The sequence below is a fragment of the Photinus pyralis genome, unplaced genomic scaffold (genome assembly GCF_008802855.1).
Source record: "Photinus pyralis isolate 1611_PpyrPB1 unplaced genomic scaffold, Ppyr1.3 Ppyr1.4_LG5, whole genome shotgun sequence".
NCBI lineage: Eukaryota > Metazoa > Arthropoda > Insecta > Coleoptera > Lampyridae > Photinus > Photinus pyralis.
Window position 1 is genome coordinate 34,536,037 of NW_022170596.1, and position 22,657 is coordinate 34,558,693.

The following is a 22,657-nucleotide window of genomic DNA, read 5'->3' on the forward strand; positions in this document are numbered from 1 at the left end:
TAGCATGGTAGATGTAGAAGCTACAGGTTACTACTTTCTTATTTCTTAACGGCGCCATATTGGATTTTTTGTGAATGAGATAGAGGACAACAAAAGAAAAATAATGACGAGTCACACTCTATACTTTTACATAAATTTGAAAGAAAAATTAAAAGTTTTACATTCATTTCTCAACAAAACATCCACAGGTAACTAGACCTATGGTAACGATGCATTCAAATGAATTTCTCTTTTTGCCTTCTATCTTATTCAGTAAAAATACAATTTGACATTTTCAGTTTTTCGGTGATCTCTCAGTTGTTTTCAAAGAATTCAAAAATTTCAAATGCGTTTTTTTTTACTTACAAAAAGGAACAACTTTGCCCTCATTTAATGTACACTTTGTCTCTCATCGTTACAGAAATCCCAATGGCGAGTCACGAACTTGAACCACCCTGTAGTGTAGTACATTTAACATTTCTCCAATTCTGTTAATGAGAGGCAGTGAACAATGAATAATCGGCAATTAAGTTAAGTATTGGATAGTTAAAATATTGTTGATACAAGATCTTGTGTGGATTTGAGTTGAGCTTATTAGCTTGGCTTAATGTTGACCTCCATCAACAACACATGCAAGTTGCAGGAATGTGTACTTGGACAATCGTAAAAGTGAATTTTATGTTACACGCAATAAATATGCACAAGTCAGTTTGTTAGAGACGAAATTAAATTTCTTTTATATAATTAGAGCAACTATGTGACCGCAACCAATGGTAGAAATTTTCCTGCACAGAGAACACCTCAGCAACAGCAAAGAGCAATTGGTAGTCCCGGATCGGCAGCTACGAGACAGTCACCATTTCCTGCAGAGTCATTTGCTCCACCTGCGTCACCCAACTCTGCCTTTAATCAAACTCAGTACCTGAGGTTGCAGCGTGCAAATAGTGCACCTACTGCCACTACCCAATTACCAGGTACGGAAGGTTTTTTTCTTACACTTTTTTTAATTATTAAACAAGTTTGAGAGTTTTTGCAGTTTTTAAAAATTCTTATCTGCTCGTATGGTGTAATTTAGTCTGATTTTATATATATAAAAACTTAACAGATGGGTTGAGGTGCAATGCGTTTCCATTTAATCACACCTACGACACTTTAGGCATGGTTTGAATTTTAGCAACTTGTAGAGGCCATGCATCTGTAGAGGTTTAGGTTTGTGCAGTGGTGAAATTGCATGATAGCAGATTAAATTTGTAAAAAACTTTTAAATACTTTTGATGAAACTGCATTTAACATGATTAGAATAGTAGGTTGTATGTTTGCGAAACTTCTTAATTGCGTATTTCAATGTTAAGAGTTTATAGGTGAGTAAGATTATGCGTAAGTAGCAGATTTAGGTAGAATTCCATCTGAGTGTGGCGTGTGTTACAGGTGGCCTAGGATCCCCTCGCCAATATGGCAGGGAACACCCTACACACCCTTATCCTCCCATTCCCTCTCATCACCCCATGATGTACCAACAAGACTCCCAGTACTGTTACGATCAGACGGGTTTACAGTTAGTGTACAATGGCGCAGACAGGGGTCGTGCACCTCCACACCTATCAGCCGGTAAGTCAACGGCTAAATCAGGGGCACCGTCAACACCACCCGTATTGGTTCCTAGAATGATCTCACTTACACTTACATTATTTTATTTTTTTTTACTCGATGTAGGTCTTTATTTTATTTACACTTTAATAATGTTAGTGACCCAGATAGGAGGCAACATTCTAGGTACCTCTTAGTCATTTCACCAGCACTCATATCGGCACATCGCCTTGTGTCTAACAACACTCATACATTACATGTGCTCGCCTCATGGCTGTGCTAAAACCTCGGGGATCACCATATCCAGTTACAAACAGTCCTTTATCCCTTCATTGTTGCCGTGTTCTCATTGAAATCATCGATATAAATATATATGTCGCTTATTGGTATGTTGCTTATAATTTGTAAAAATTCAGTGCTTGTAGCCATTAACAGTTTATTCCAATAACTGAACTGGTAAGTAAGTGTTGGTGCATGTTGAATTTTTCTGTGTAGTTCTGCATTTGTCATTTGAAATGTTGTTGAAAGTTACAAATGGAAGAAATCCAGTTCTAACTCATTGCTTGCTTGATTATCTGCATGGAGTAGTCTCGCATAGAATATGTGTACTCATCACGAGTTTGTCTCATTTTTAATTATTATACCGAGAAATAAGACAAACTTGTAGTCACACTGTGTTAATCGATAACAAAGTTGCTAGAGAAATTTTTAATAGGTGTGTCAGGCGGCGGTACCACATCTGAATACGTAAGACAAGAATTACGGGCGGTTGTCGGAGCACGAACGGGTCAAACACAACAACAGACGAATACTAGACCTTCTCCTCAACTATTAAGCCAACAAGTTAATCCTAGTGATCTCGAAGCTCTCGGACTTTCGTTCGAAATGGCCACTCCTGGTAAGTAGTCGAGGTATATGGTAACTGTTATGGGTTTAATATAGTTTTTTTTTGTTACGTTTTTAATTTGGGAGTCCTGAATATGTTTGTACATTGTATTTGTAAATAATAAATATAAATGCAAAGCGAATTTCGTTATTCACACTGTAAAGAATATTTTATCTTCATTGGCAGTGTCAGTTGAGGTACTGTTTATATCAACAATAAGGAAAGATGCACTCAAAGTTGTGTAGCTACCTTGAATGCATAATAATCAACTAATCAAAATGGAGGTGGCTCATCATTAGTATCTTCGGAGCGGTGAGAGATAAGAGTGTAGGTTAAATCGGGGCAAGGCTGCCCCTTTTTGTGACTAACAGAACGCATTTGAAATTTTTGAAAATTCTTTGAAAATCACTGAGATTTCACTGAAAAATTTGAAATGTCAAATGCTTTTCATTTTCCCTAGCTTAAACAATCGAGATGGACGGCTCCCGTTAGCCTTTTATGGCCACTTTTTCTCAGAGAATCTGAATTTGTTATCAGAATTTTCATAGCACGCTAGATGTAGGAGCCACAGGCAACTACTTTCCGATTTCTTATGGATGCCATATTGAATATTTACGAAATGAGATAGATTTCATTTTTTTGATGATATCTTAGTTTATTTAAAACATTTCAAAAATTTCAAAAACGTTGTTTTTAGTCACAAAAAGGGATAACTTTGCCCCCATTTAACCTATACTGGAGATCTCAATGGTGATCCACCCTGCTGTACCTTCTATATAGTGAATAGGGGAGGGGCATAGTTTGGTGTCTGGTTTGTAAATATTTCCTAGCTGAATTAGCTACTTATAAAATCCCTAAATATGCAATTTTTCGATGGTGCAGGGTGTTTCTAAATATGGTGTAAATACTTGGGCATATTGTATGACTAAAAGTTCATGAAACATAGGTCCGCAAACGCTTCATTACTACCGATCTACAGGGTGTCTTTTCAAAATTTTTTGAGTTTGTCTTTGTCAACAGCAGTGAGAATCTACAGGGTGTTGTTTTTTATGGGGTCATGTTATATTTCCTATCTCTGAACTTTTTTTCGGTGCGGCACTGGTACATTGTAAAATAAGAATTTGATTATCTGATTTATTTGGAAACTTTAAGGTCACATGTATTTTTTTCCATATTCGCGACCGTTATTCAGCAAAAAAATACAAGTAAATTTTCCGTAGTTAGCTAATTGAAAGTATAATTTTTATAATGATCCACTAGGTGCTGACTTTATTTGGATGTCTTGTTTTTATTAATTTTGACAGTTGGGATTGAAAATTGTGTCTTGCGTTTGCATATCTTTATAGATTAAAGATTTAAATTGTAATGTGTACTGTACTGTAAGCTAAAGAATTCGTGATTCAGATTAACACTAGAGGCACTTGAGGTTATTAAGTGAAAGTGAATTGAATTTATTCTGTTGTTTTTGAGACAAGAAAATGTAACCCCTTAATCCTAGGGCTTTTTCTTAAGAACTCGAGCCTGTTTTGAATTAGCTTGGACACACAATGAAGTTAATTTTCTAATTACAAATAAAGATCACAATTTATCTTCTGCCGCACTAGTACAACCTTAGAAACCCTTACGTTGATTATGTTTTGAAAAGGTCTTACCATTCCTGTCACAATTACACTGACCACAATTTAAAATAACAATTTAAATTTTTCTTACTATTTGTGACATACATAATCGCCCCGAGTGCACGTAACATCCTTCAATGTGAATATGCCGCTTTAAGTTTTGCTTATCGTGAGTAGGGCAATTACATTTGTTCACAAATTCAATTTTTGACAAGGTTGTGTGTGTTAAGGTGACACTTTAAGCGAACGCTTAATTGTAGCGGAATTACACTGATAGTAGTGATAGAAAGTTATTCAAAGCGTGTGTCAATGAATGACAACTATTATTTGTTGTGTAATTGCACTGTTCACAATAAAGACTTTGGATATGCTATGCGTTACACGATGCTTCTTTATCTTATTCTCATTGTTGGTTGTGTAATTCCACTGTTCACAATTAAAGCCTTAGGAAATATTATGCGTTAGACGTCCTTATTGTTGATTACCTAATTGCACTGATTACATTTAAAATTCTTGAAAGTAATGTAATGAAATGGACATGCTCTTTAAGGTGATTGCAAATGAAATTTTTGCAAGTGTATTCACTTTTACAGCCATAATTGATTACTTTGGGCCATTGTAAATAAACAAAGTGGCAAAAAACATTTTGATTAGCCAAGGATTTGGTTTGACTTAAACGCCCTTAATCAACGTTAAACAATTTCACGGCGTGACTCATACAATCTGGCTGCATTTCATTGCACTGTAATGCTGATAAATATTCAATTACATGTGTCTAATTTTGAATCAAGCGTTGAGGTAAATCTAAGATGCGAAAAGGAAATGAAGTCTTTGCATTTATATTTTGGGCATAAGAGTTTTAGTATTTTTTGTGACGTAACAATTTTAATGTTTTTGTTTTTTTTTAACTTGGAAATTATTTTATATTGTTCTGTACAGTTTCGTATTGAAATATCATTTTCAAAAAAGAGTCATCTATTGTACATTTCATTTTAATAGTGTGCCTATTGTGTACTACTAAACAAATAAGGGGCAGAATGTACGCTAATTGCCTTTATTATCTTCTCTGTATTATTATTATCAACCACAAAGTGATTCCTGGAAATGTGACACATGGTCTTACTTAATTACATATGTACATGCAACTGTATAGGAAACTGTGTACTTAAATACAAAATCTATCATAATATCATTAGAAAGTGAACTTCAGCACACATTGTAGAACCTTGAATCTGCTTACACATTCATTGTAGAACTGTAGTATCATGAAAAAAAAACACAGAAGTAAATGTTCAGTGTTCTTTGAAGGAGCTTTTCACCAGAGGGCATCAGGGAAAACAACTCTGCAATTGTTATTTCCTTAATAATATCTAGTTACCAGCCAGGAAAAACCACCTATTAAGCCTATTATGTCAGATTTCTATGTATGTGTTTTTTTTTGTATGGTAGTATTCAACTTTGCACATCACTTTGCTTTACTATTTTTACTAATGTACTTCAATCAGTTAAGATTCTTGTATTTAACTACATATTTATTGTACATACATCCGTGTTCAGTTTAAACAGACCATGTAAAAAGTATTATTAACAGTATAAAAAATAAAGGCAGTAAGTGTGATTCTGCAGGGAGTGCGTACAATGATGTCACTGTTGCGTGCAGGTGCGAGTGAGAGCCCGAAACTTTGGGGTGCGATGGGGTCAGATATGGGCTCAATGTCTCCACAGCCAGCAACCTCCAGGGTAAGCTACACTCCTGTCCACTCATGCTGGCCCCGCTTGCTGAACTAATCTTGCTTGCATGCCACGCTGTATACATACATTTTACTTATTATCTCGATTATTCGTCAATCGTATCTTAATGGCGCTTTGTATTTCAGAGTTCTATGGAGGAGGGCCGCCAAGGTGATCACAAGTCTTCTCTGCTGCAAAAGCTGCTGTCAGAGTGACCGCGTGTATATAAATAAGTTATCTTTAAAAAAATATATATGCATATATATATTATATACTACTAGGTACCTCAACGGTTAAGTACCGCAGGCTGTAATCTAGACAGGTTAGCTGTATCAAGTGCATTACTACGTTGCTTGTTCGTTTCGTTAGGGTAGTGCGGAGCGAGGGAAGGCGCAGGGTACGAGTGCAATTGTAAATAAATTGGGACTTGTTTATATTTATATATTATATTTTATTATTGGACTTGTTTAAAATTCAGTACGTAAGCGTTCCGGCGCCTGTTATTATTTGAATGTGTTTAGTGTTGTCTTCCTTTCGGTGAGTGTTCATGCTACGCATTACCAAAAATAGTAACTGTTAATATTTTATATATAATTTAAATCACGTTATTGGAGAGCTCGTTTTGTTGGACATTGTGATAGGCGATCGCCATGTTACTGTTGCTAGGAGCGTTCCTAGACCTTATATTAGTGCTAGCATTCATACTTGATTATTGTCAATTACACCCAGCCATTAAATTAAAAGATGAACAAATTGACAGACAAAACATTATTTAATTACACAGATATTTTTTGTACATTATTGGAGTTTTGAAATATATCTATATTACAATAAAATGGTTGCATTGTTCTTGTTTCTCCTTTATTGTGTGTGTAATTTAATGTAATGGAATTGTGAAAGAAAAATTGATCGCTTTTTATTCTGTACTGTGAAATGCCTAATAATAGGAAGTGTCATACAACCATCGTACATTAGTTGGTAAATCAGCTCTATGCAATATTATAGGTTTCTGTACATATTTATTGTAAGGGGTCGTCCATTAATCACGTGATGTTTCTCAGCAACTTTTTAAACCCCCCATCCTCTCCTGGTGATACATGAAGAGGTTTAGGACCAACCCCCCTCACCCCCCCCCCCCCAAATCACATGTATGCTACATTATCTTAAAAATGTTCAGAATACTACCTATTTTTAAATACAGGTAAGTACCTATAATCTAATTTAATTCTGGAAAATTAAGGACCATGATAAAAATGTCCAGACAGACATTAAGGTTGCAGATTTAGATATTGCTGGTTGTAGCGAAAAAATGAATCCAAAACAATTCGTACTCTTTCGATCAGACTTCTCAATCAAAAGTTATAAACTAGAAACCAATTCGAAAGAAAATTCAAAGGGCTGTAACTTTTGAACTAGTAGCCCAATCTTGGAACTGTTTGAAATTATGGATTCTATAGGCCACATTCTATAAGAAAATTTTTTTTCCGGGTCGATCTGAGACAATTTTTTTTGCGGGTCTCAAAAAAAGGCAGTGTATAACCTTCCTTTTTTACCAAAAATCGACTACACCAAAATTTCTCGGGAAAACACTTTCTTTTTTAATTTTGGTGCGTAGAGTCCAAAACAATTCGTACTTTTTCGATCAGACTTCTCAATCAAAAGTTATAAACTAGAAACCAATTCGAAAGAAAATTCAAAGGGCTGTAACTTTTGAACTAGTAGCCCAATCTTGGAACTGTTTGAAATTATGGATTCTACAGGCCACATTCTATAAGAAAATTTTTTTTCCGGGTCCATCTGAGACAATTTTTTTGCGGGCCTCAAAAAAAAGGCAGTGTATAACCTTCCTTTTTTACCAAAAATCGACTACACCAAAATTTCTCGGGAAAACACTTTTTTTTATTAATTTTGAGGCGTAGAATCCAAAACAATTCGTACTTTTTCGATCAGACTTCTCAATCAAAAGTTATAGACCAGAAACCAATTTCGAAAGAAAATTCAAATTTAAGTGGTATAAGAAAGGTCCTGGTAGGTACCTCCTATATAATAATATAATAATAATAATAATACGCTTTTACTTCCCTTAAATTTGTATATAACAATAGAAATATAAAAATAGCTAACCCCATACAAAGTATAACTTGATTTTTTAAGTAGTATTAAGCCTTTTATCTAGTATACTATTTTAAATTTTTAATGTATTTGAGTGACAAGTATTTGAATACTTTTTACTGTAATCGAATACTTTTCAAAGTAAGATAATGAAATACTTTTCAAAGTATTCGAATACTTTTTATAGTATTCGAATACCTTTGATAGTATACTTATGAAAGTATTCGAATACCTTTGAAAGTATTCGAATACATTCTAAAGTACCTATTTGAATACTTAGTTTTTTAAGTATTTGAATACTTTTCAATGTATCTGTATCTAGTATTCGCTTGTGCTGGACGTAAAAGTATTTAGTATTCAAATACTTTTTGAAAGTATTCTGCCCAGCTCTGCTAACTTTATATAATAATAATGATTTTGAATTATAAAAACTGCAAAAATAAATAAGGTTAAGTAATAAAAAAAAGTACCTAATAATTATATATAATTATATAGGTATAATTGTGTCCTTCAGCATTAGTGTTATGGCCGCTGTATTTTAACACAAACACAACTAGATTTATCCCTACAATTGGGCGCAGGGCCGGCTCGTCGAAAAAATATGGGTGAGGCAAGCGCAAACTTTGCCGCCCGAATGAAAAGGGCAAAAGGTTTTTTGTTTGTTAATTGGTTCTTTAATACAAGTACCACCAAACAACCAGAAAATTAAATAAAATCGTAGAAAAAAGGGCGTTTTTTGATCGCTTGTAAAAATTTTTCTATGGGACCGATTTTGTTTGTTTTTTTTTATCGACGCAGAATTTTGTTTTCTTTAATTTACTCAAAAGTGTTATTCATAAAATATGGACCGTTTTCGAGTTTTAAGCGCAAAACTAAAGAAAGTCCGAATATTTTGAGGTTTTTTGGCTGCCAAAAGTTGTGCCGGGAAAAAATTTGTGTGTACTCTTCCAATACATGTTATTTGGACCCAAATGGACCATTTAAAACAATAAACTCTTTTACACCACCTTTTGTACGTCAAAATTATCTTAACATACTGGACTACCAGTATTTCTAAAGGTTTTTTTTTTACCTATGTGGCATTGCACGATTCCTTCACTTCCCGTCTATAACGATTAAGCAGTAATAAGCGATGCAGCGACATTGGTGTATCACCGCCGGCGCTAGCTTATTCGTTATCAAGTACGATAAACTAATTTAAAAAAACCATGCTATTCTATTACATATATCGCAAATTAGTGGCCTGGCTATATTTTATAATCGCTTTCAGTCAATGGGCATTACAAAGATTTATTATTATACTACATTATTATAATAAAACATTTTTTAAAATTTTTAAATTTCAAAAATGCCGCCCCTAAGATTATGCCGTCTGAGGCGGCCGCCTCGCCGCCTCACCCCACGAGCCGGCCCTGATTGGGCGGTTCATGCAAGCAAAATAGCCTCGGCCCTATAAACATTGCATGTAAGTTTCTTGCAGCAATTGACTAGCTGGCTTTGAACTGCGCATGCCTTTCGCAATTTCTCTTGCAAGTTGCATGCAATTACAATTTTTATTGCTCATGTCAAGTGGGCTTTAGTAAATCTTTAATCATGCTTATACAACAGTTGGTGTGTTTAATCAATGCTTTAATGCAGTATCATTTCTTTCATTCTTTCTTTAATTTAAATTCATTACTGGTTTATCAGTTGACAACACTGCCTGCAATTTGTATAAAGTAAATTTTATAAATAATACCATTGTATATAAAATGCGTTGTATCAATAGAGGTCAGTGCAATCAACAAGCATTTGAAATGACAGTGACAGTTAAAAACATAACCTATGTTATTCGTGCTCATTTTTCCTTTTAAATAATTGTGATTTTATGTTTTATTTAAGTATTTTTAATCAATAGAGGGATAGAAAAAATCCAAGAACAATGTCGTTGTTTAGAAAACCAAAAAAATCTATTCAACGACGAGTTTTCAGCGAGCGGGACGATGATGATGAATTAATGGATGTAGAGGAAAGTTTTTCCACCGAAAGAGAACACAAAAAGAAAGACAAATCTAAACACGTACCAAAAAAACAGCCACTGTTAAGTTTTGAAACGGAAGAGGAAGGTGAAGTGTTTCAAGTAAAAAAGTCGTCGCACAGTAAGAGAGTTATGAGACTGTTCGAGAAGGAGCGGCAAAAGAAGAAAGAGCCAAAACCGGAGAAGGAGGAAATAAAATCCGTAAAAGAGCCGGTCACTGAAATTGTCACAGACGATCTAGTATTGAAAGTAAATTCGAATCACAAGCCGAAAACTCCCTCGCCACCTTTAATACTTAGCGGCAGAGACGCTCTTTGTGCTGGAAAGGATGATCTCTCCTCCGACGAAGAAGACTCCGCAAGGCATCGTTTTAGTAAACCCGATAAAGTAAAGATACTGCTGGAGTCCGGTGTTATACCTGACGCAGCTATGATCCATGCAGCTAGAAAACGGCGACAACGTGCTAGGGAATTGGGTGGCGAATTTGTTCCTCTAGAAGAAGAAGAGCCTGAAGGTAAGTTTCATATTTGGTATCCTACTTACATGTTTATTCTGAGCAGTTTTTAAGGTCATTAGTTTATAGTGCCTATTTTCCAGTCATTTTTAGTAGGTATAGATTTGAGTACATTTCTGAAAGTTTCTACTTTTACATAAGGACACTAACAAATGAGTTTTTTGCTTGGTAGGTTCAGGACGAATGCATCGCGAAGATAATCAAGACGAGGTGAGTGACGAGGAGCGCATTGATATGGATGCCAATCCAGAGGTTCGCGATCAGGAACGACGAAGGGAGCAATTTCTGGCAGCGCAGGAATCGGACCAAGAGGCGGATCAAGAGTTAGACGAATGGGAAAATCAACAAATTAGGAAAGGTGTGACGGGCGCATCCGCAGCTAATATTCAACCAGAGTACTACAATCAGTTCGATCCTACTGTCGTTCAGGTTCAAACACCTGCTGTTGACCCGAGCACTCAACGTACACCCGAGGCAATTATTGAGAAGCTAAGGGAAAAATTTGAAAGCGTCTGTGCATCGCGTAACAGCCATATGCAACAGTTAATTACTGTACAGGATAATTTGATTGAAGTAAATAACGAACTGGAAGTGTTAAAAAAACGAGCACCCGTAGCTGCAGAGCGCTTTAAATTTTATCAGGAGTTACGGGGCTACATTACCGACTTGGTTGAGTGTCTAGATGAAAAAGTTGGCATTATTTCTGATTTAGAACAGCGCGCGTTAAATTTAATGGCCCATAAAGCCGAGTGGCTGATAGAACGAAGGCGACAAGATGTGCGTGATCAGGCAGAGGAGTTAACGAGTATGGCGAAAGGAATTGTTCGTAGGGCTAACGAGGACGAGGAGAAGGTTCGGCGAGCTGCAGAGCGAGAGGGGAGAAGAACACGACGGCGGCGTGCCAGGGAACAGCAAGGTCAGCCTCGTCATGTCGAGGGGATGTCGAGTGATGATGAGATTACTCAGCAAGACACTCTAAATTTTGACAAAGAGAGGGAACAGTTGGATGGGGAGATTCAAGAGGTATTCGAGGATGTTGTGGATGATTACACTTCGGTCGCAAATATATTAATTCGATTTGAGCAGTGGCGCGAGACGGACATGAACACGTACACAGATGCCTACGCAACACTTTGCCTACCTCGCATTGTCGGACCTCTAATTAGGCTCAATTTAATATTTTGGGATCCCCTTTCCGAATCAGTTGAGTTGGAGAAGTTGGAGTGGTATCGTACTTTAGCCTTGTACGGTTTACACGATGACGAAACAGAGGCAGCTTTAAGTAAAGATCCCGATATTAATTTACTACCCACAATTATCGAAAAAATTATAATACCAAAATTAGACAAATTAGTAGATAGATGTTGGGACCCGTTATCAAGTTCACAGACTCTCAAACTTGTAGGTATTTTGAGCCGCTATATACGACGTTTCCCATCACTCGGTCCCGCAAGTAAGCCTCTGCAAAATCTATTCAACGCAATATTACACAAATTAAAGGGAGCTTTAGAGAATGACGTTTTTATACCGGTCACCTTTAAATTGTCGGAGAGCAAATCTTCATTTTTTCAGCGTCAGTTTGCTAGCGGCCTCAAGCTCTTGCGTAACATTACGTGCTGGCAAGGGATCTTGAATGATAATATGTTGAAAGAAATCGCCCTAAATTCCTTACTCAATCGTTATTTGCTTAGTGCAGTTAAAGTGTGTCAAATTACAGACGGAGTGGCAAAGGTCGGTTTAATTAGTCACATTTTACCTAGAATTTGGCTGCAGGGCAACACACCGCAATTACAAATGTTTAGTGTGTGTGTCACAAACTTTGCTCAGCAGTTAGATAAGGATAATCCCCTACATTTTGAATCAATCGAGACATTATCAAATGTATTAAAGTCACTACGTAATTAATGAGCATGTTGTATGTTTTTGTACATAGAAATGTATTTAATTTAATTTATAATAAACTACCCTTACATAAAATAAATGTGCATGTCTTTATGGAATTGCGTAAAACAGTGTCACCAGACTCATCATAAACTTTAATACCCTGACATGCGATATGTTATCTGAAATTTAGGTAGAATATGGTAATTAGAATTACTCATTGCATTGCCACAATGATCAACAGATGAACACATATGTTTACTGCCTTACAAAAGTATAGAGTCATGTAAGTGTAATACAGTTCTTGTAGGAAGTTTTTGCAAATTGGAGTGATTACGTAATATCTTAAGAGTGAAAACCTTACTCGATGCCATTATAATGATAGTAATTATGGTACAATTTTGCATCTGTGCTGCGGTAGCAAAAATCCCATCAGGGCCGACATGGTATGTCTTGCATTGATTATATTTCTAAATGTGGGTATGCATGAGGGCTTGTAAGATTACAAATTCTTATAGTTTTGCGATATGAGTAATACAAAATGCCCACAATTCTCATTGGCTATAAGTATTTGCCAGTTTTGTATCCTGTTGAACCTTTCCTGTATATTCCGAATCCAAGCCTATTGCCATGTTTCACAAAAGATAATTAAAGTCAAATGATGATTAAGAGAGAAAAATGCATTGAAGAAGTTAATAATAATGCCTAAATTCATGAGTAATTTTGTTCATGTAGCTATAGGTCCATATTTAATTACTTGGAAAATTGATATAGCGAAATAAATAGTCAAATTATTGTTTTATTTTCTCAAGGTTATCGATTTCGAATATCTTGTGTAGTTTTGTGTATCTACACTGTAAGTAGACATGACAAGTTGAGCTGGCAATTCGTATGGAGTTATATGCTACCGTAGGGCGCCACTTTTTGTTAATAAATAAATTGCGGTAGTCCTTTTGTTAAAAATGCCTTTACAACTCTCGCAAATTCTCTGAGTAGCAGGAATTGGAAGCGGAACCAAAAAAAAAATTCATGTACTTTAATTTTGTGTACCTATTATTTTTTTTCCTATAACTATAATATATTCATTTATGCTGAAACTCTTAAAAAATTATACGACTTCAGTAGTGCGGAACCGGAACCTATATTTCATATGGGTTTCAATCCCCGGTGAGTACTACCATTGTATTTATAAACTAGCCATATATTCAATAGTACAACCATTGTATATGGTACAACACTACTACACGCTTTTCACAAATGTGATTTGTGCACCTTTTTTAACGGAACTGATGAAACACCCTGTACACAAACTGTTTTTTAGGTTATTTTTATACCAGAGTACACAAAACGGTGGCAGGAGAAATTATGTTTATGCCACTTACACATTCAAAACATGACCTTAAAGAATAGAAAGTCCAATAATTCGAATTATGGCAAGTCATTCAATTTTCCGCCGTTTATGCAATACATACAACGCTGGCAAGCAGCAATTGCGACGATGTTAAAAAATAAATCTTCCGTTTATTTATTTTTTTATAACCTTATAGAGACTGTTGGGTATGTATTTATTTTATTTACTTAAAATTCAATTACAATACTAATTTATTAATCTATTTCAGTTGGTCGTACATTTTGTATTTGCTAGTCATTCACTTTACTTTCGCGACAGATGGTTCTCTATATGAAAGTATTAAAACGCCTCTCTTTATATTTCAAAATGCGGCGGTGTTGGAAATTTTCCACGCAGTATTCCGGCTAGTACCATCGTCACCTAGTGTTACGATTCAACAGGTGTTTTCCAGAGTAATGCTCGTTTGCGGAGTATTAATGCTGTCACGGGATGCACAGCTTGGTATTGGTTTGCCCCTGATTCTTGCTGCGTGGTCAGTTACCGAAATTATTCGGTATGGATATTACACATTAAATCTTGTAAATGCTGTTCCACAATTTCTCCTATGGCTGAGGTAAGTTGTTATCTTACAGGATGTTACAACATTTTTTGTTTCTTGTAATTGGCTCACTTAGGTCGTTGAAGGCATTTTAAAATTATCAGTATCTTGTAATTCGCTGCCCTTTGTAGCATATTTATGGGTAATAGGTGCAATTATATAGGTTTTTCTGTAATTACTGTTAATGAGCTAAATTCCTTAAATTACTAAGCAAGTAGGTAATGAAGGAGTCTTGTAAGATGTGACAGGGGCATATACACATTAATGAGTAAGGGTAAATTGACAAGCCATTATAATTTGTTACTATATACAGTTAATTGCTAGAGATATTTTAAGAAAATTTTTGTTTTTAGGTACACACTGTTCATTGGGCTTTACCCACTTGGAGTAACAGGCGAGTTGTTGTGCATATATGCAGCGTGTATGGAATTTAGAAGGAACAATTATGGAGTAGTAACATTACCCAATTATTTAAATGTTACCTTTAATTATCCATATCTTTTGATGTTCCTAATGGCATTGTACATACCATGTAAGTAGGATTGAACAAAAAAAAAGGGCACAGTTAATTATGGTTTATCTGTTTCAGTGTTTCCACCACTTTACATGCACATGTTTGGGCAAAGGAAAAAGGTTCTTGGAAAGACTAGTACTACTAAGGTCTCTACTCGGGTCTCTAAGAAGGTTAAATAGAAAGCATTCAATTCTAGTGTTCAAATCATAGTCAATATATCGAATGATCTCATTGATATGGAAACATGACCTCATTAAATTTTTACAAGATTTTTCACTTTTTAAATTTACTGGTTCATTATGCAACTAGATTAAAGTTGAGATATGTACATATACTAATAAATCCATTTGCTAAAGTCTTTTAATACTAAGTAATTAAGGGATTTGTTAAACAAATAAATTTATATCATGGATCTATCTTGGCCTGATTAAATCTGTTTATCTACTGATTAGGAAGGAACTCTAAATTTATCCAAGACTAAAATAGGTAACCTCGGGGTTACAGTTCCGATAAGCTGCCCTTTAATCCAACTGTTCCCTGTACTAGAGACAGTTCTCCAGTGTTAATAACGCAATGATTCTAAGCTTAGTAGGGAATGAACACCAAAAAATAAAAACACTGTTATTGTTGCTATTACAAGACAGTGTTGACAGATTTTCAATGCAACCTTACGTTTTGGATAAATCAATCTTTTTTTATATGGCTTGTAAATATGTACCTACATACTGTATTCAGTAGCATTTTTTATTACGATAATCACACCTTATTCATACTTGTAGATCTGGATTATTACTTCTAACAGAGATAGGTACTAACAAGTAACAACACGTAGATATAGGTATATTAAAAAATGGTTACTATAGCTACCTTTCGAAATGCTCCAGATTGACTTTTTTTGTGTAAAAGTTCTACTAGACCACCAATTACCCTTTTATTTTATATCCTACCTATTCTTTCTAATAAACCCATAAAACCTTCCCTTATTAACTCCTTTTCTACTGGTGTGTTGGTGCATATTGTACAGTGCAGTAAAAATTATGACCTGGGCAAAATTGCAACACAAATGATCTTTTTTGCATTATACTGTGAGAAGCGTCTATTTTAACATATTCAAAATCCCATTAATTCCGGCCATGGGAATCTGTCAAAATCCAAGACGGCGGTTGAATTTCATATTTTTCATTTAAACCTTGTTATTTAAAAAAAATTTGGCAAAATATCAAGATAAAGCATAAAAAAATATAACATTTTTTTCAAAATGGCAGCCGTTTAAATATTTAGTTTTTTTTATGGCTTTGAAATATTTAAATGGCTAACATTTTGGAAAAAAAATGTGCACTCAACATTCACTGCCTCTGTAATAGATTAATTCTAGATTTTTACTATAAAAATGGTGCCCTACATGAACTTAAAAAAATTAGAATTTTGGTAAAACTATCTAGCGGGCGGTGCATTTCGATTTTACTTATAGGTATAGCAAACGCCACAGTCTTTCTCGAATATTCTACACGTAATTTATTTCACGGAAAGAATGCGAGACATATTGCTGATGTCTAAGCTTTCATTGTGCCTCGATGTCTATAGGAATCTCTGGAATATTCGCTACAGACAAAAATAAAAACACAAACATCTACCATATTTAATATATATACGGTACAATGCACTAACTACTGCGATATGAACGTAAGGCAAAAAATAAATTCATCAGTTACTAAATGCATGCTGTATTCTACGGGAATGTCGACTTCGAGACTCGATTAATGCCTTCTCTAACATCTCGGTAATATGTAACAGATTTGATGGGTCAGTTTGTAGAAGTAAATGCTTTTGTGCAGGTTCCTTTTCACTGGAATTCTCAGGGTCGGTTAACACGAGATCCATTGTTATTATCGGTGTGACTTGATGTAATAACGAACGGGACGCCACCTAAACTGAAGGTACAGAACAGTAGTCGCATTTAGTTAGAAACAAACCAGCACTTCGAATCTCCAATTTAAATCGTGGTAATGCGGTCCTGTGACAGTTAGCTTTGACAATATTTCTGTTATATCTTTTCTTTTAGATGAGTAGAGTTTGCTTAAAATAACTTGCTGTTCTTGAGTGAAACCGATGGTGAGAATGGAGTCACGAAAGTCTGCATCACTCAGCTGCAATAATTTTTGAGTGGGAACAGATTTTTTTTACTTATACCATTGATTAACAGTTAATCAATGCTTATACCTACCTTGTGCTTGCAACTTTCGAGCAATAGGTTCACTAAGCCATAAATGCAGTTTTGAACGTTCTCCGCTTCCACTTGCAATTTTTGAGCTGCGCTGTTGTACAGTTTTAGATTAGGACCATTTTGTAAAAAATCAATGGCTAATTTACAAAAGTCGACTAAAACTAAATTAAAAACTGTAATCGATTTATCCTCTAACTGTGGAGCACAAGGGAAAGTTCAGGCCACTTACCTTGAACAGATTGATTAAACAATAAACTTAGATGTTCCTTGTGATCGTTTCGTAATGATAATAGCATTGTAATTGTAAATACAACTTTTATAATAATGGAAAACTCGGAAAAATGGAAAAATTACTGTTTTAGATTCACTTCTAACCTACTTTAAAATTTTATGACTGTGGAACTACTTGAATACAGAGGAACTACTAATTTTCACTATGAAATTAACATTTGCTTTTCTATTTATAACATCAACTATATCGTAAATTCTATAAAAATTGGACAAACATATGATGATGAGACTAATATGTAATATTAGCACTAAGAGTACCCTACAGCAAAGAGTAACTAATAATTATTCTTTGCCTACAGATTGGTTTAGCTGCAGTTGTGTAGTTCAAACGTGTTACTGTAGTTCAATTCAATTTCATAAAGTAGGTCATGCGGCTTAATTTTCCTGACATTTGCGCTTTTCACATTTGCGTTGTTTGTTGAATTTCCTTCGGAGTTAAAACGGTTAAGAAAATGACGACTACTAGTCATATCGATAGAGATTTAGATCTCTCAAACGCTAATCGTGGAGTATGGCTAGTGAAGGTGCCAAAATATATCGCGAACAGATGGGAGAAGGCTTCTGGCGACATAGAAGTAGGCAAGCTAAAGATTTCTAGGTATGCAAACAACTGGTGCATTTTACCATTAATAAATGCGTTCTTCGTAGGACACCGGGACAAAAAGCCCAAGTGTCATTAACATTATCACCAGCTGTGTTGAATTTAGGGGATGCTCGCGAGGAGGACATTCCCAAAGATCATAGATTAGATGTGTCGACAGTGACGCAACAAACTCTGGGGGTATTCTCACATATGACACGTAAGTTTGTACCTCACTTTATTGCACGATAACAAGTAAATCTTCAGCTGTGAATACCGATTCTGTTGTTCCTGAAACGGAAAAATTGTTTATGGAAGGGCGTATTGTCCAGAAATTAGAGTGTCGGCCGTACGCCGATAATTGCTACATGAAGTTAAAGTTAGAGTCAATTAGGAAGGCTTCTGTACCAGTTAGACAAGTTAAACAACTTGACAGAATTGTGCAAAATTATAAACCCGTATCAGATCATAAAAATAACGTAAGGAACACCATCATGTACAAAGTGTTAAACATAGTTTTCAGATTGAATACACAGAACGAAAGAAAGCCGAAGGCAAGAAGGCTAGGGATAATAAGGAAGCCGTTTTGGAAATGCTGTTCGCTGCTTTCGAAAAGCATCAGTATTACAATATTAAGGATCTAGTCAAAATTACCAAACAACCCATTATTTACTTGAAAGAGATTTTAAATGAAGTCTGCAATTATAATTCAAAAAATCCCCATAAAAATATGTGGGAATTAAAACCTGAATATCGACATTATAAAGAGCAACAAATTGAAATGAAAAAGGAAGAATCTGAAGATGACGAATGAGCTATTTTTTTTAAATTATTTGTTAATTGAAGTTTGTGTCTAATGTTTTAAAGTATCTACATTTAGGTAATTAGTTAACTATAAATGTTCTAAGTCCAATCAAATTTGTTACTTTACATTGTAGAAGCTTGTATGCATGACAAGTTTTGAATTCTATAAAGAATTTTCTATTTGTTTAACTAATTTTTTTGCCACCTAGGAGAGGAGCTGAGAGTAAATGGGATAGGTTTCACTCGGCACCTAGTTATCTCTTAAAGGTTTTGATGTTACATTTGATGGTAAGTGGGGCAGATAAAATGGTACAATCTGGGTATTGTTTAAATGTATTTAAAATTTAAACAATGGTGTATGTTGTAGGAACTGGAGAGTGCATTATTCAGCTCAAAGAAACACAAGAAAAACTCAAAATCTTAACTAAACAACAACAAAATAATTAATTGGTATACTTTATTTATTGCAGCACTTACTAGGTGGAACTCCCCAGTCATACAAATAATATGCCCTCTTACTTGATTCATTGTTACATAAATTACCAGTTTTTTCTATGTTATTATAAATTGAACGCATTAATTTTACTGATAAATGATGAGAGATTAAATGATAATTTTGACAACCTCTAGAAGTCCACTCTGTATCGAACCTTGCATCATGTATACGTAAAACATTATTAACGACCGACAGCCAAGCACCCACGCTAACATCCTCGGACTGATAAAGGCTGAAATAACAGAACATTAAAAAACACGATCAAAATATTTTTAATCAAATTCACCGCAAATATTTCCCATTAGTGGCAATGTAATGTACTAAATCTTTGGAAATGATGTAGCCTCCTCCTAAAGCATAGGGCATGTAGTAATCGCACATAATCCAGTTGTTTTCGGTCCACTTTCCGTTAGTTTGTATACGAGCTCTCCCATGAAAATATCCCCAATACAGATTCAAGTTTCTAAGAGCACTTTTATCATTGTACTGCACATTCACCCGAAGATACGGTGAATTATTGTCATTCAACAAATTTGCTTCAGTCAAGTTAGATTTGAGATACATTAATTCAATGTGCCCAATTTCGTGCAATAAACTGTCTATTCTAACGAAACTATCGTCGTCACATTTCAAAACGTACTTAAAATTATAGCCTACATCTAACTGTTCGTTTAACCAAATAAAACTATTCAAAACTTTTAACGTAAGGTTCGCATAACTATCGACCATTGGTAGAATTAGCATATCGCTATATACCGATTGCTCAGAGCTTAAATGCAAAATCTGATCTGCCGCTAACTCGAAACTACCGATAACGAAATAATGTTTGAAGATTTTGTTCGTACGGTTCCTTAACTTGAGCCAAGTTTCTCGAATTGCATTACGTCTTTCCAGATTTTTAGGTGCCGACATTATTAATATTATCAACTCGGGGCTTTTCAGTTTCGAATTTTGCATTATGTTATATTCTCTATCGGTATTGTCCAATCGACAAGTTTTATTGATTGGAAATAGATTTGTTACTAGAATTGCCCCCAGAAGGAAGGATAAAATGGATACAGCTAAAAGTTTACTGCATTTAATTTTTGTATTAAAAAATTTACGCATATTTCCCTTAATTATTTTCAAATTTTAAATTTACATTTACATTTTACATTTTAAATGTAGGTTATGTTTATATGTTGTCATATCATCAAGTTGGCCACAACAAAAATGTAGAACACAGAAATTCCCTGACTAGAGTTTAGAAATGGGTTTCATTCCCCAACAAACAAATGGTTTATCGTTTATGCTACAATTCTGCTCAGAGTTTTAGATAAGGTTTAAATCATAGAAAGGAAGTTTTCTAAGGCTTGAATGGCGATGGTTGAATTGAATCCATGATACTAAACCTTAGTATCAAATCAATTGATTATACACATGAAACATGATCTGGTGCGAGTTGAATGCGGTCAAAATTTGTTGTTTTTCTTTATGCGTTGGATTGGCAGCACTGTTTAGTACCCTTAACGATTTGTGTTATTTGATTTAAAACGTTTTTTTTATGATTGAGTGAAAAAGTGATTTATATTAACTGAAAATCCACGTGCCGTTGCAAATTTCCACTATGGGCAGCAATTTAAGCAGAGTTCAGAATGGGTTCAAGGAAGAAGGTGATGAGAAACTTCCTTCTGCCCCAATACAAACTCCCCAAACAAGAAGGTTGGAGTTTGATCCCCGTTCTCCTAGCTCGCACATCTCGAGGACACCTATCGAGGTATGCACACACACGCAAGTTGTAACATATGTCTCATACAAATTGTAGGTTTTACGAACACCACTTCCGAAAGAAGCATCTACTTGTCATAGTATCAGTGTACTGGATTGTAATGTTTCAAATGAAATCGACATAGATCCTCGCTCTCCCACAGCAGATTTTCACAGAACACCTCTTATGATTAAAGGAGAAACAAAATTACCTTATGGTGTACACAATAAATTCTTAGACAAAGCTCGCAGACCACCCGTTACTTTAACGCCTCTTAAACAATCTGCACAAGTTATCAGTACAATCTCAAACGATGTGCTGGAAGATACACCACCTAAACTTTTAGAGACGAACACAAAACTTGTAAAACACATTGAAAATAAAAGACATTCATTTATCGGTTTGTTAGAAACTAACATCGATTATGTAGAAACAGATATAGACAATGTCATCATAAGAGAAAAAGAGCTAAATAGTGATGTAGATCCTCTGCCAGTTGAAGTAGAATCTGGAACTGCAATTACTGAATCTAACCAATCTGAAAATAGTTATCTTCCTGATATACCAGATGAAGAAACCTGCAGCAACATCTCCGATGCTTCTGAGGCCATTCCCGACATAACCAAATGCATAACCGAAATAGATCGCAAACTAACCAACCTAATTTACGAAGATAAAGAAGTCAACATAAGTCCGAAAGTTAGCAAACCAATAGAGAGCGGCCATCGCACACCTTTGAGCGATCGCAACGCTAACAATCAAACGAAGAGGACCATACCCGTTTTGAAAGTTAGTGACAAACCTACAAAACTGCAGAAGGGTAGCAAAATTCCTGTACTTAAAGGAAAGGATTTGAAAGGCGCTTTTGGGCAATGCGAAAATACACCTCCCAGACTTAAAAATCGCTCTCATTGGGGAAAAGAGGATTCTTTAGTTATTTAATTACTTTTGTGAAATATTTCCTATAATTTAATTTATTTTATGTGCTGCACAATTATTGCCTGAAATGTTAATATTTGTTTAATTTAATAAATGTAGGTCCACCATTGATTTTCTAAGCACTAAAATATTTTGAAAATGACTCATGAAATTAGCTCCTCAACTTCATATTAAATACGCCCCCTCCCCCCCAAGTCGGTGTTCGATGGGGCGCAGTTCTCTAGCTAACTGATGGTCTGTTTAATTCACAAGCAGATCCACTTCATATTTGATAAAATAATGTGTCTTCTCTATCTCTATTCACACCAAAGGCCCATTGTGCCTATCCCCTTTCTTCCTGTTTAGCCTAAGTTGCGTTACCCTCCCCAGTTCCAGATAGCTGTCTCCAAGGAGTTGATGTCTGTCTGTGATCAAGGTATCACCGTGACAGACGACTTGCTAGGTGGTTTCATCTACCTCACCATACAGAACCTGCATGTGGGCTCCTCCACAAGCCCAATGTTATGCAGGTGATAGTTGACCATCTTCTCTCTTCAGTTTTAGAAGCTTAAAAGACCCAGATTTGCTAACAGGCCCTGTTAAAAAGGCCCTGGACTGTTTGAGTCCGTTTGGTTGTTACCACTGAGGCTGGAATTGACTGGTAACTCAGTCCTTTAATCCTAGTCCTGACAACGGAGAGAGCCGTTTTGTGGTCTCTTATTCCGCAGTGCGCTGGCACTCAGATCAAGCTAACTCTATTAGACTCACTTAATCCTTAATCTATCTAGAATTTGCCTGCAATTAAGGA

General features: G+C 35.4%; 7 protein-coding genes across 7 annotated transcripts in view; 5 read left to right on the forward strand and 2 right to left on the reverse strand.

Annotated features, from left to right (window-relative positions):
• Positions 1 to 6,638, forward strand: part of LOC116172177 (nuclear receptor coactivator 3) — a 45,395-nt gene extending 38,757 nt beyond the window's left edge. The window contains 5 exon segments of the mRNA XM_031489330.1: positions 728 to 953; positions 1,408 to 1,587; positions 2,282 to 2,464; positions 5,732 to 5,811; positions 5,949 to 6,638. Of these exon segments, the coding sequence (XP_031345190.1) occupies positions 728 to 953; positions 1,408 to 1,587; positions 2,282 to 2,464; positions 5,732 to 5,811; positions 5,949 to 6,017 (738 nt within the window). The 3' untranslated portion in view covers positions 6,018 to 6,638.
• Positions 6,639 to 9,694: 3,056 nt separating this feature from the next.
• LOC116170375 (PAX3- and PAX7-binding protein 1) lies at positions 9,695 to 12,619 on the forward strand. Its single transcript, XM_031486736.1, has 2 exons — positions 9,695 to 10,445; positions 10,618 to 12,619. The coding sequence occupies exons 1-2, from the start codon at positions 9,836 to 9,838 to the stop codon at positions 12,348 to 12,350; spliced, it is 2,343 nt and encodes a 780-aa protein (XP_031342596.1). The 5' UTR covers positions 9,695 to 9,835; the 3' UTR covers positions 12,351 to 12,619.
• Positions 12,620 to 12,754: 135 nt separating this feature from the next.
• LOC116170379 (very-long-chain (3R)-3-hydroxyacyl-CoA dehydratase hpo-8) lies at positions 12,755 to 15,149 on the forward strand. Its single transcript, XM_031486741.1, has 5 exons — positions 12,755 to 12,772; positions 13,648 to 13,883; positions 13,946 to 14,290; positions 14,629 to 14,807; positions 14,865 to 15,149. Exons 1-5 carry the CDS (start codon positions 12,770 to 12,772, stop codon positions 14,966 to 14,968), a joined length of 867 nt encoding a protein of 288 aa, XP_031342601.1. The 5' UTR covers positions 12,755 to 12,769; the 3' UTR covers positions 14,969 to 15,149.
• Positions 15,150 to 16,412: 1,263 nt separating this feature from the next.
• On the reverse strand, positions 16,413 to 17,406 carry LOC116170381 (COMM domain-containing protein 2). Its single transcript, XM_031486744.1, has 4 exons — positions 17,243 to 17,406; positions 17,014 to 17,174; positions 16,763 to 16,936; positions 16,413 to 16,715 (listed from the first exon to the last, which is right to left on the reverse strand). Exons 1-4 carry the CDS (start codon positions 17,307 to 17,309, stop codon positions 16,494 to 16,496), a joined length of 624 nt encoding a protein of 207 aa, XP_031342604.1. The 5' UTR covers positions 17,310 to 17,406; the 3' UTR covers positions 16,413 to 16,493.
• Positions 17,407 to 17,677: 271 nt separating this feature from the next.
• LOC116170380 (general transcription factor IIF subunit 2) lies at positions 17,678 to 18,877 on the forward strand. The gene is made up of 4 exons (XM_031486743.1): positions 17,678 to 17,902; positions 17,953 to 18,104; positions 18,152 to 18,363; positions 18,408 to 18,877. Exons 1-4 carry the CDS (start codon positions 17,757 to 17,759, stop codon positions 18,696 to 18,698), a joined length of 801 nt encoding a protein of 266 aa, XP_031342603.1. The 5' UTR covers positions 17,678 to 17,756; the 3' UTR covers positions 18,699 to 18,877.
• A 254-nt stretch (positions 18,878 to 19,131) lies between these two features.
• Positions 19,132 to 20,377, reverse strand: LOC116170377 (beta-1,3-galactosyltransferase 6). The gene is made up of 2 exons (XM_031486739.1): positions 19,471 to 20,377; positions 19,132 to 19,416 (listed from the first exon to the last, which is right to left on the reverse strand). Exons 1-2 carry the CDS (start codon positions 20,289 to 20,291, stop codon positions 19,146 to 19,148), a joined length of 1,092 nt encoding a protein of 363 aa, XP_031342599.1. The 5' UTR covers positions 20,292 to 20,377; the 3' UTR covers positions 19,132 to 19,145.
• A 287-nt stretch (positions 20,378 to 20,664) lies between these two features.
• On the forward strand, positions 20,665 to 21,981 carry LOC116170378. The gene is made up of 2 exons (XM_031486740.1): positions 20,665 to 20,940; positions 20,989 to 21,981. The coding sequence occupies exons 1-2, from the start codon at positions 20,791 to 20,793 to the stop codon at positions 21,871 to 21,873; spliced, it is 1,035 nt and encodes a 344-aa protein (XP_031342600.1). The 5' UTR covers positions 20,665 to 20,790; the 3' UTR covers positions 21,874 to 21,981.
• The last annotated feature ends 676 nt before the right edge of the window (positions 21,982 to 22,657 follow it).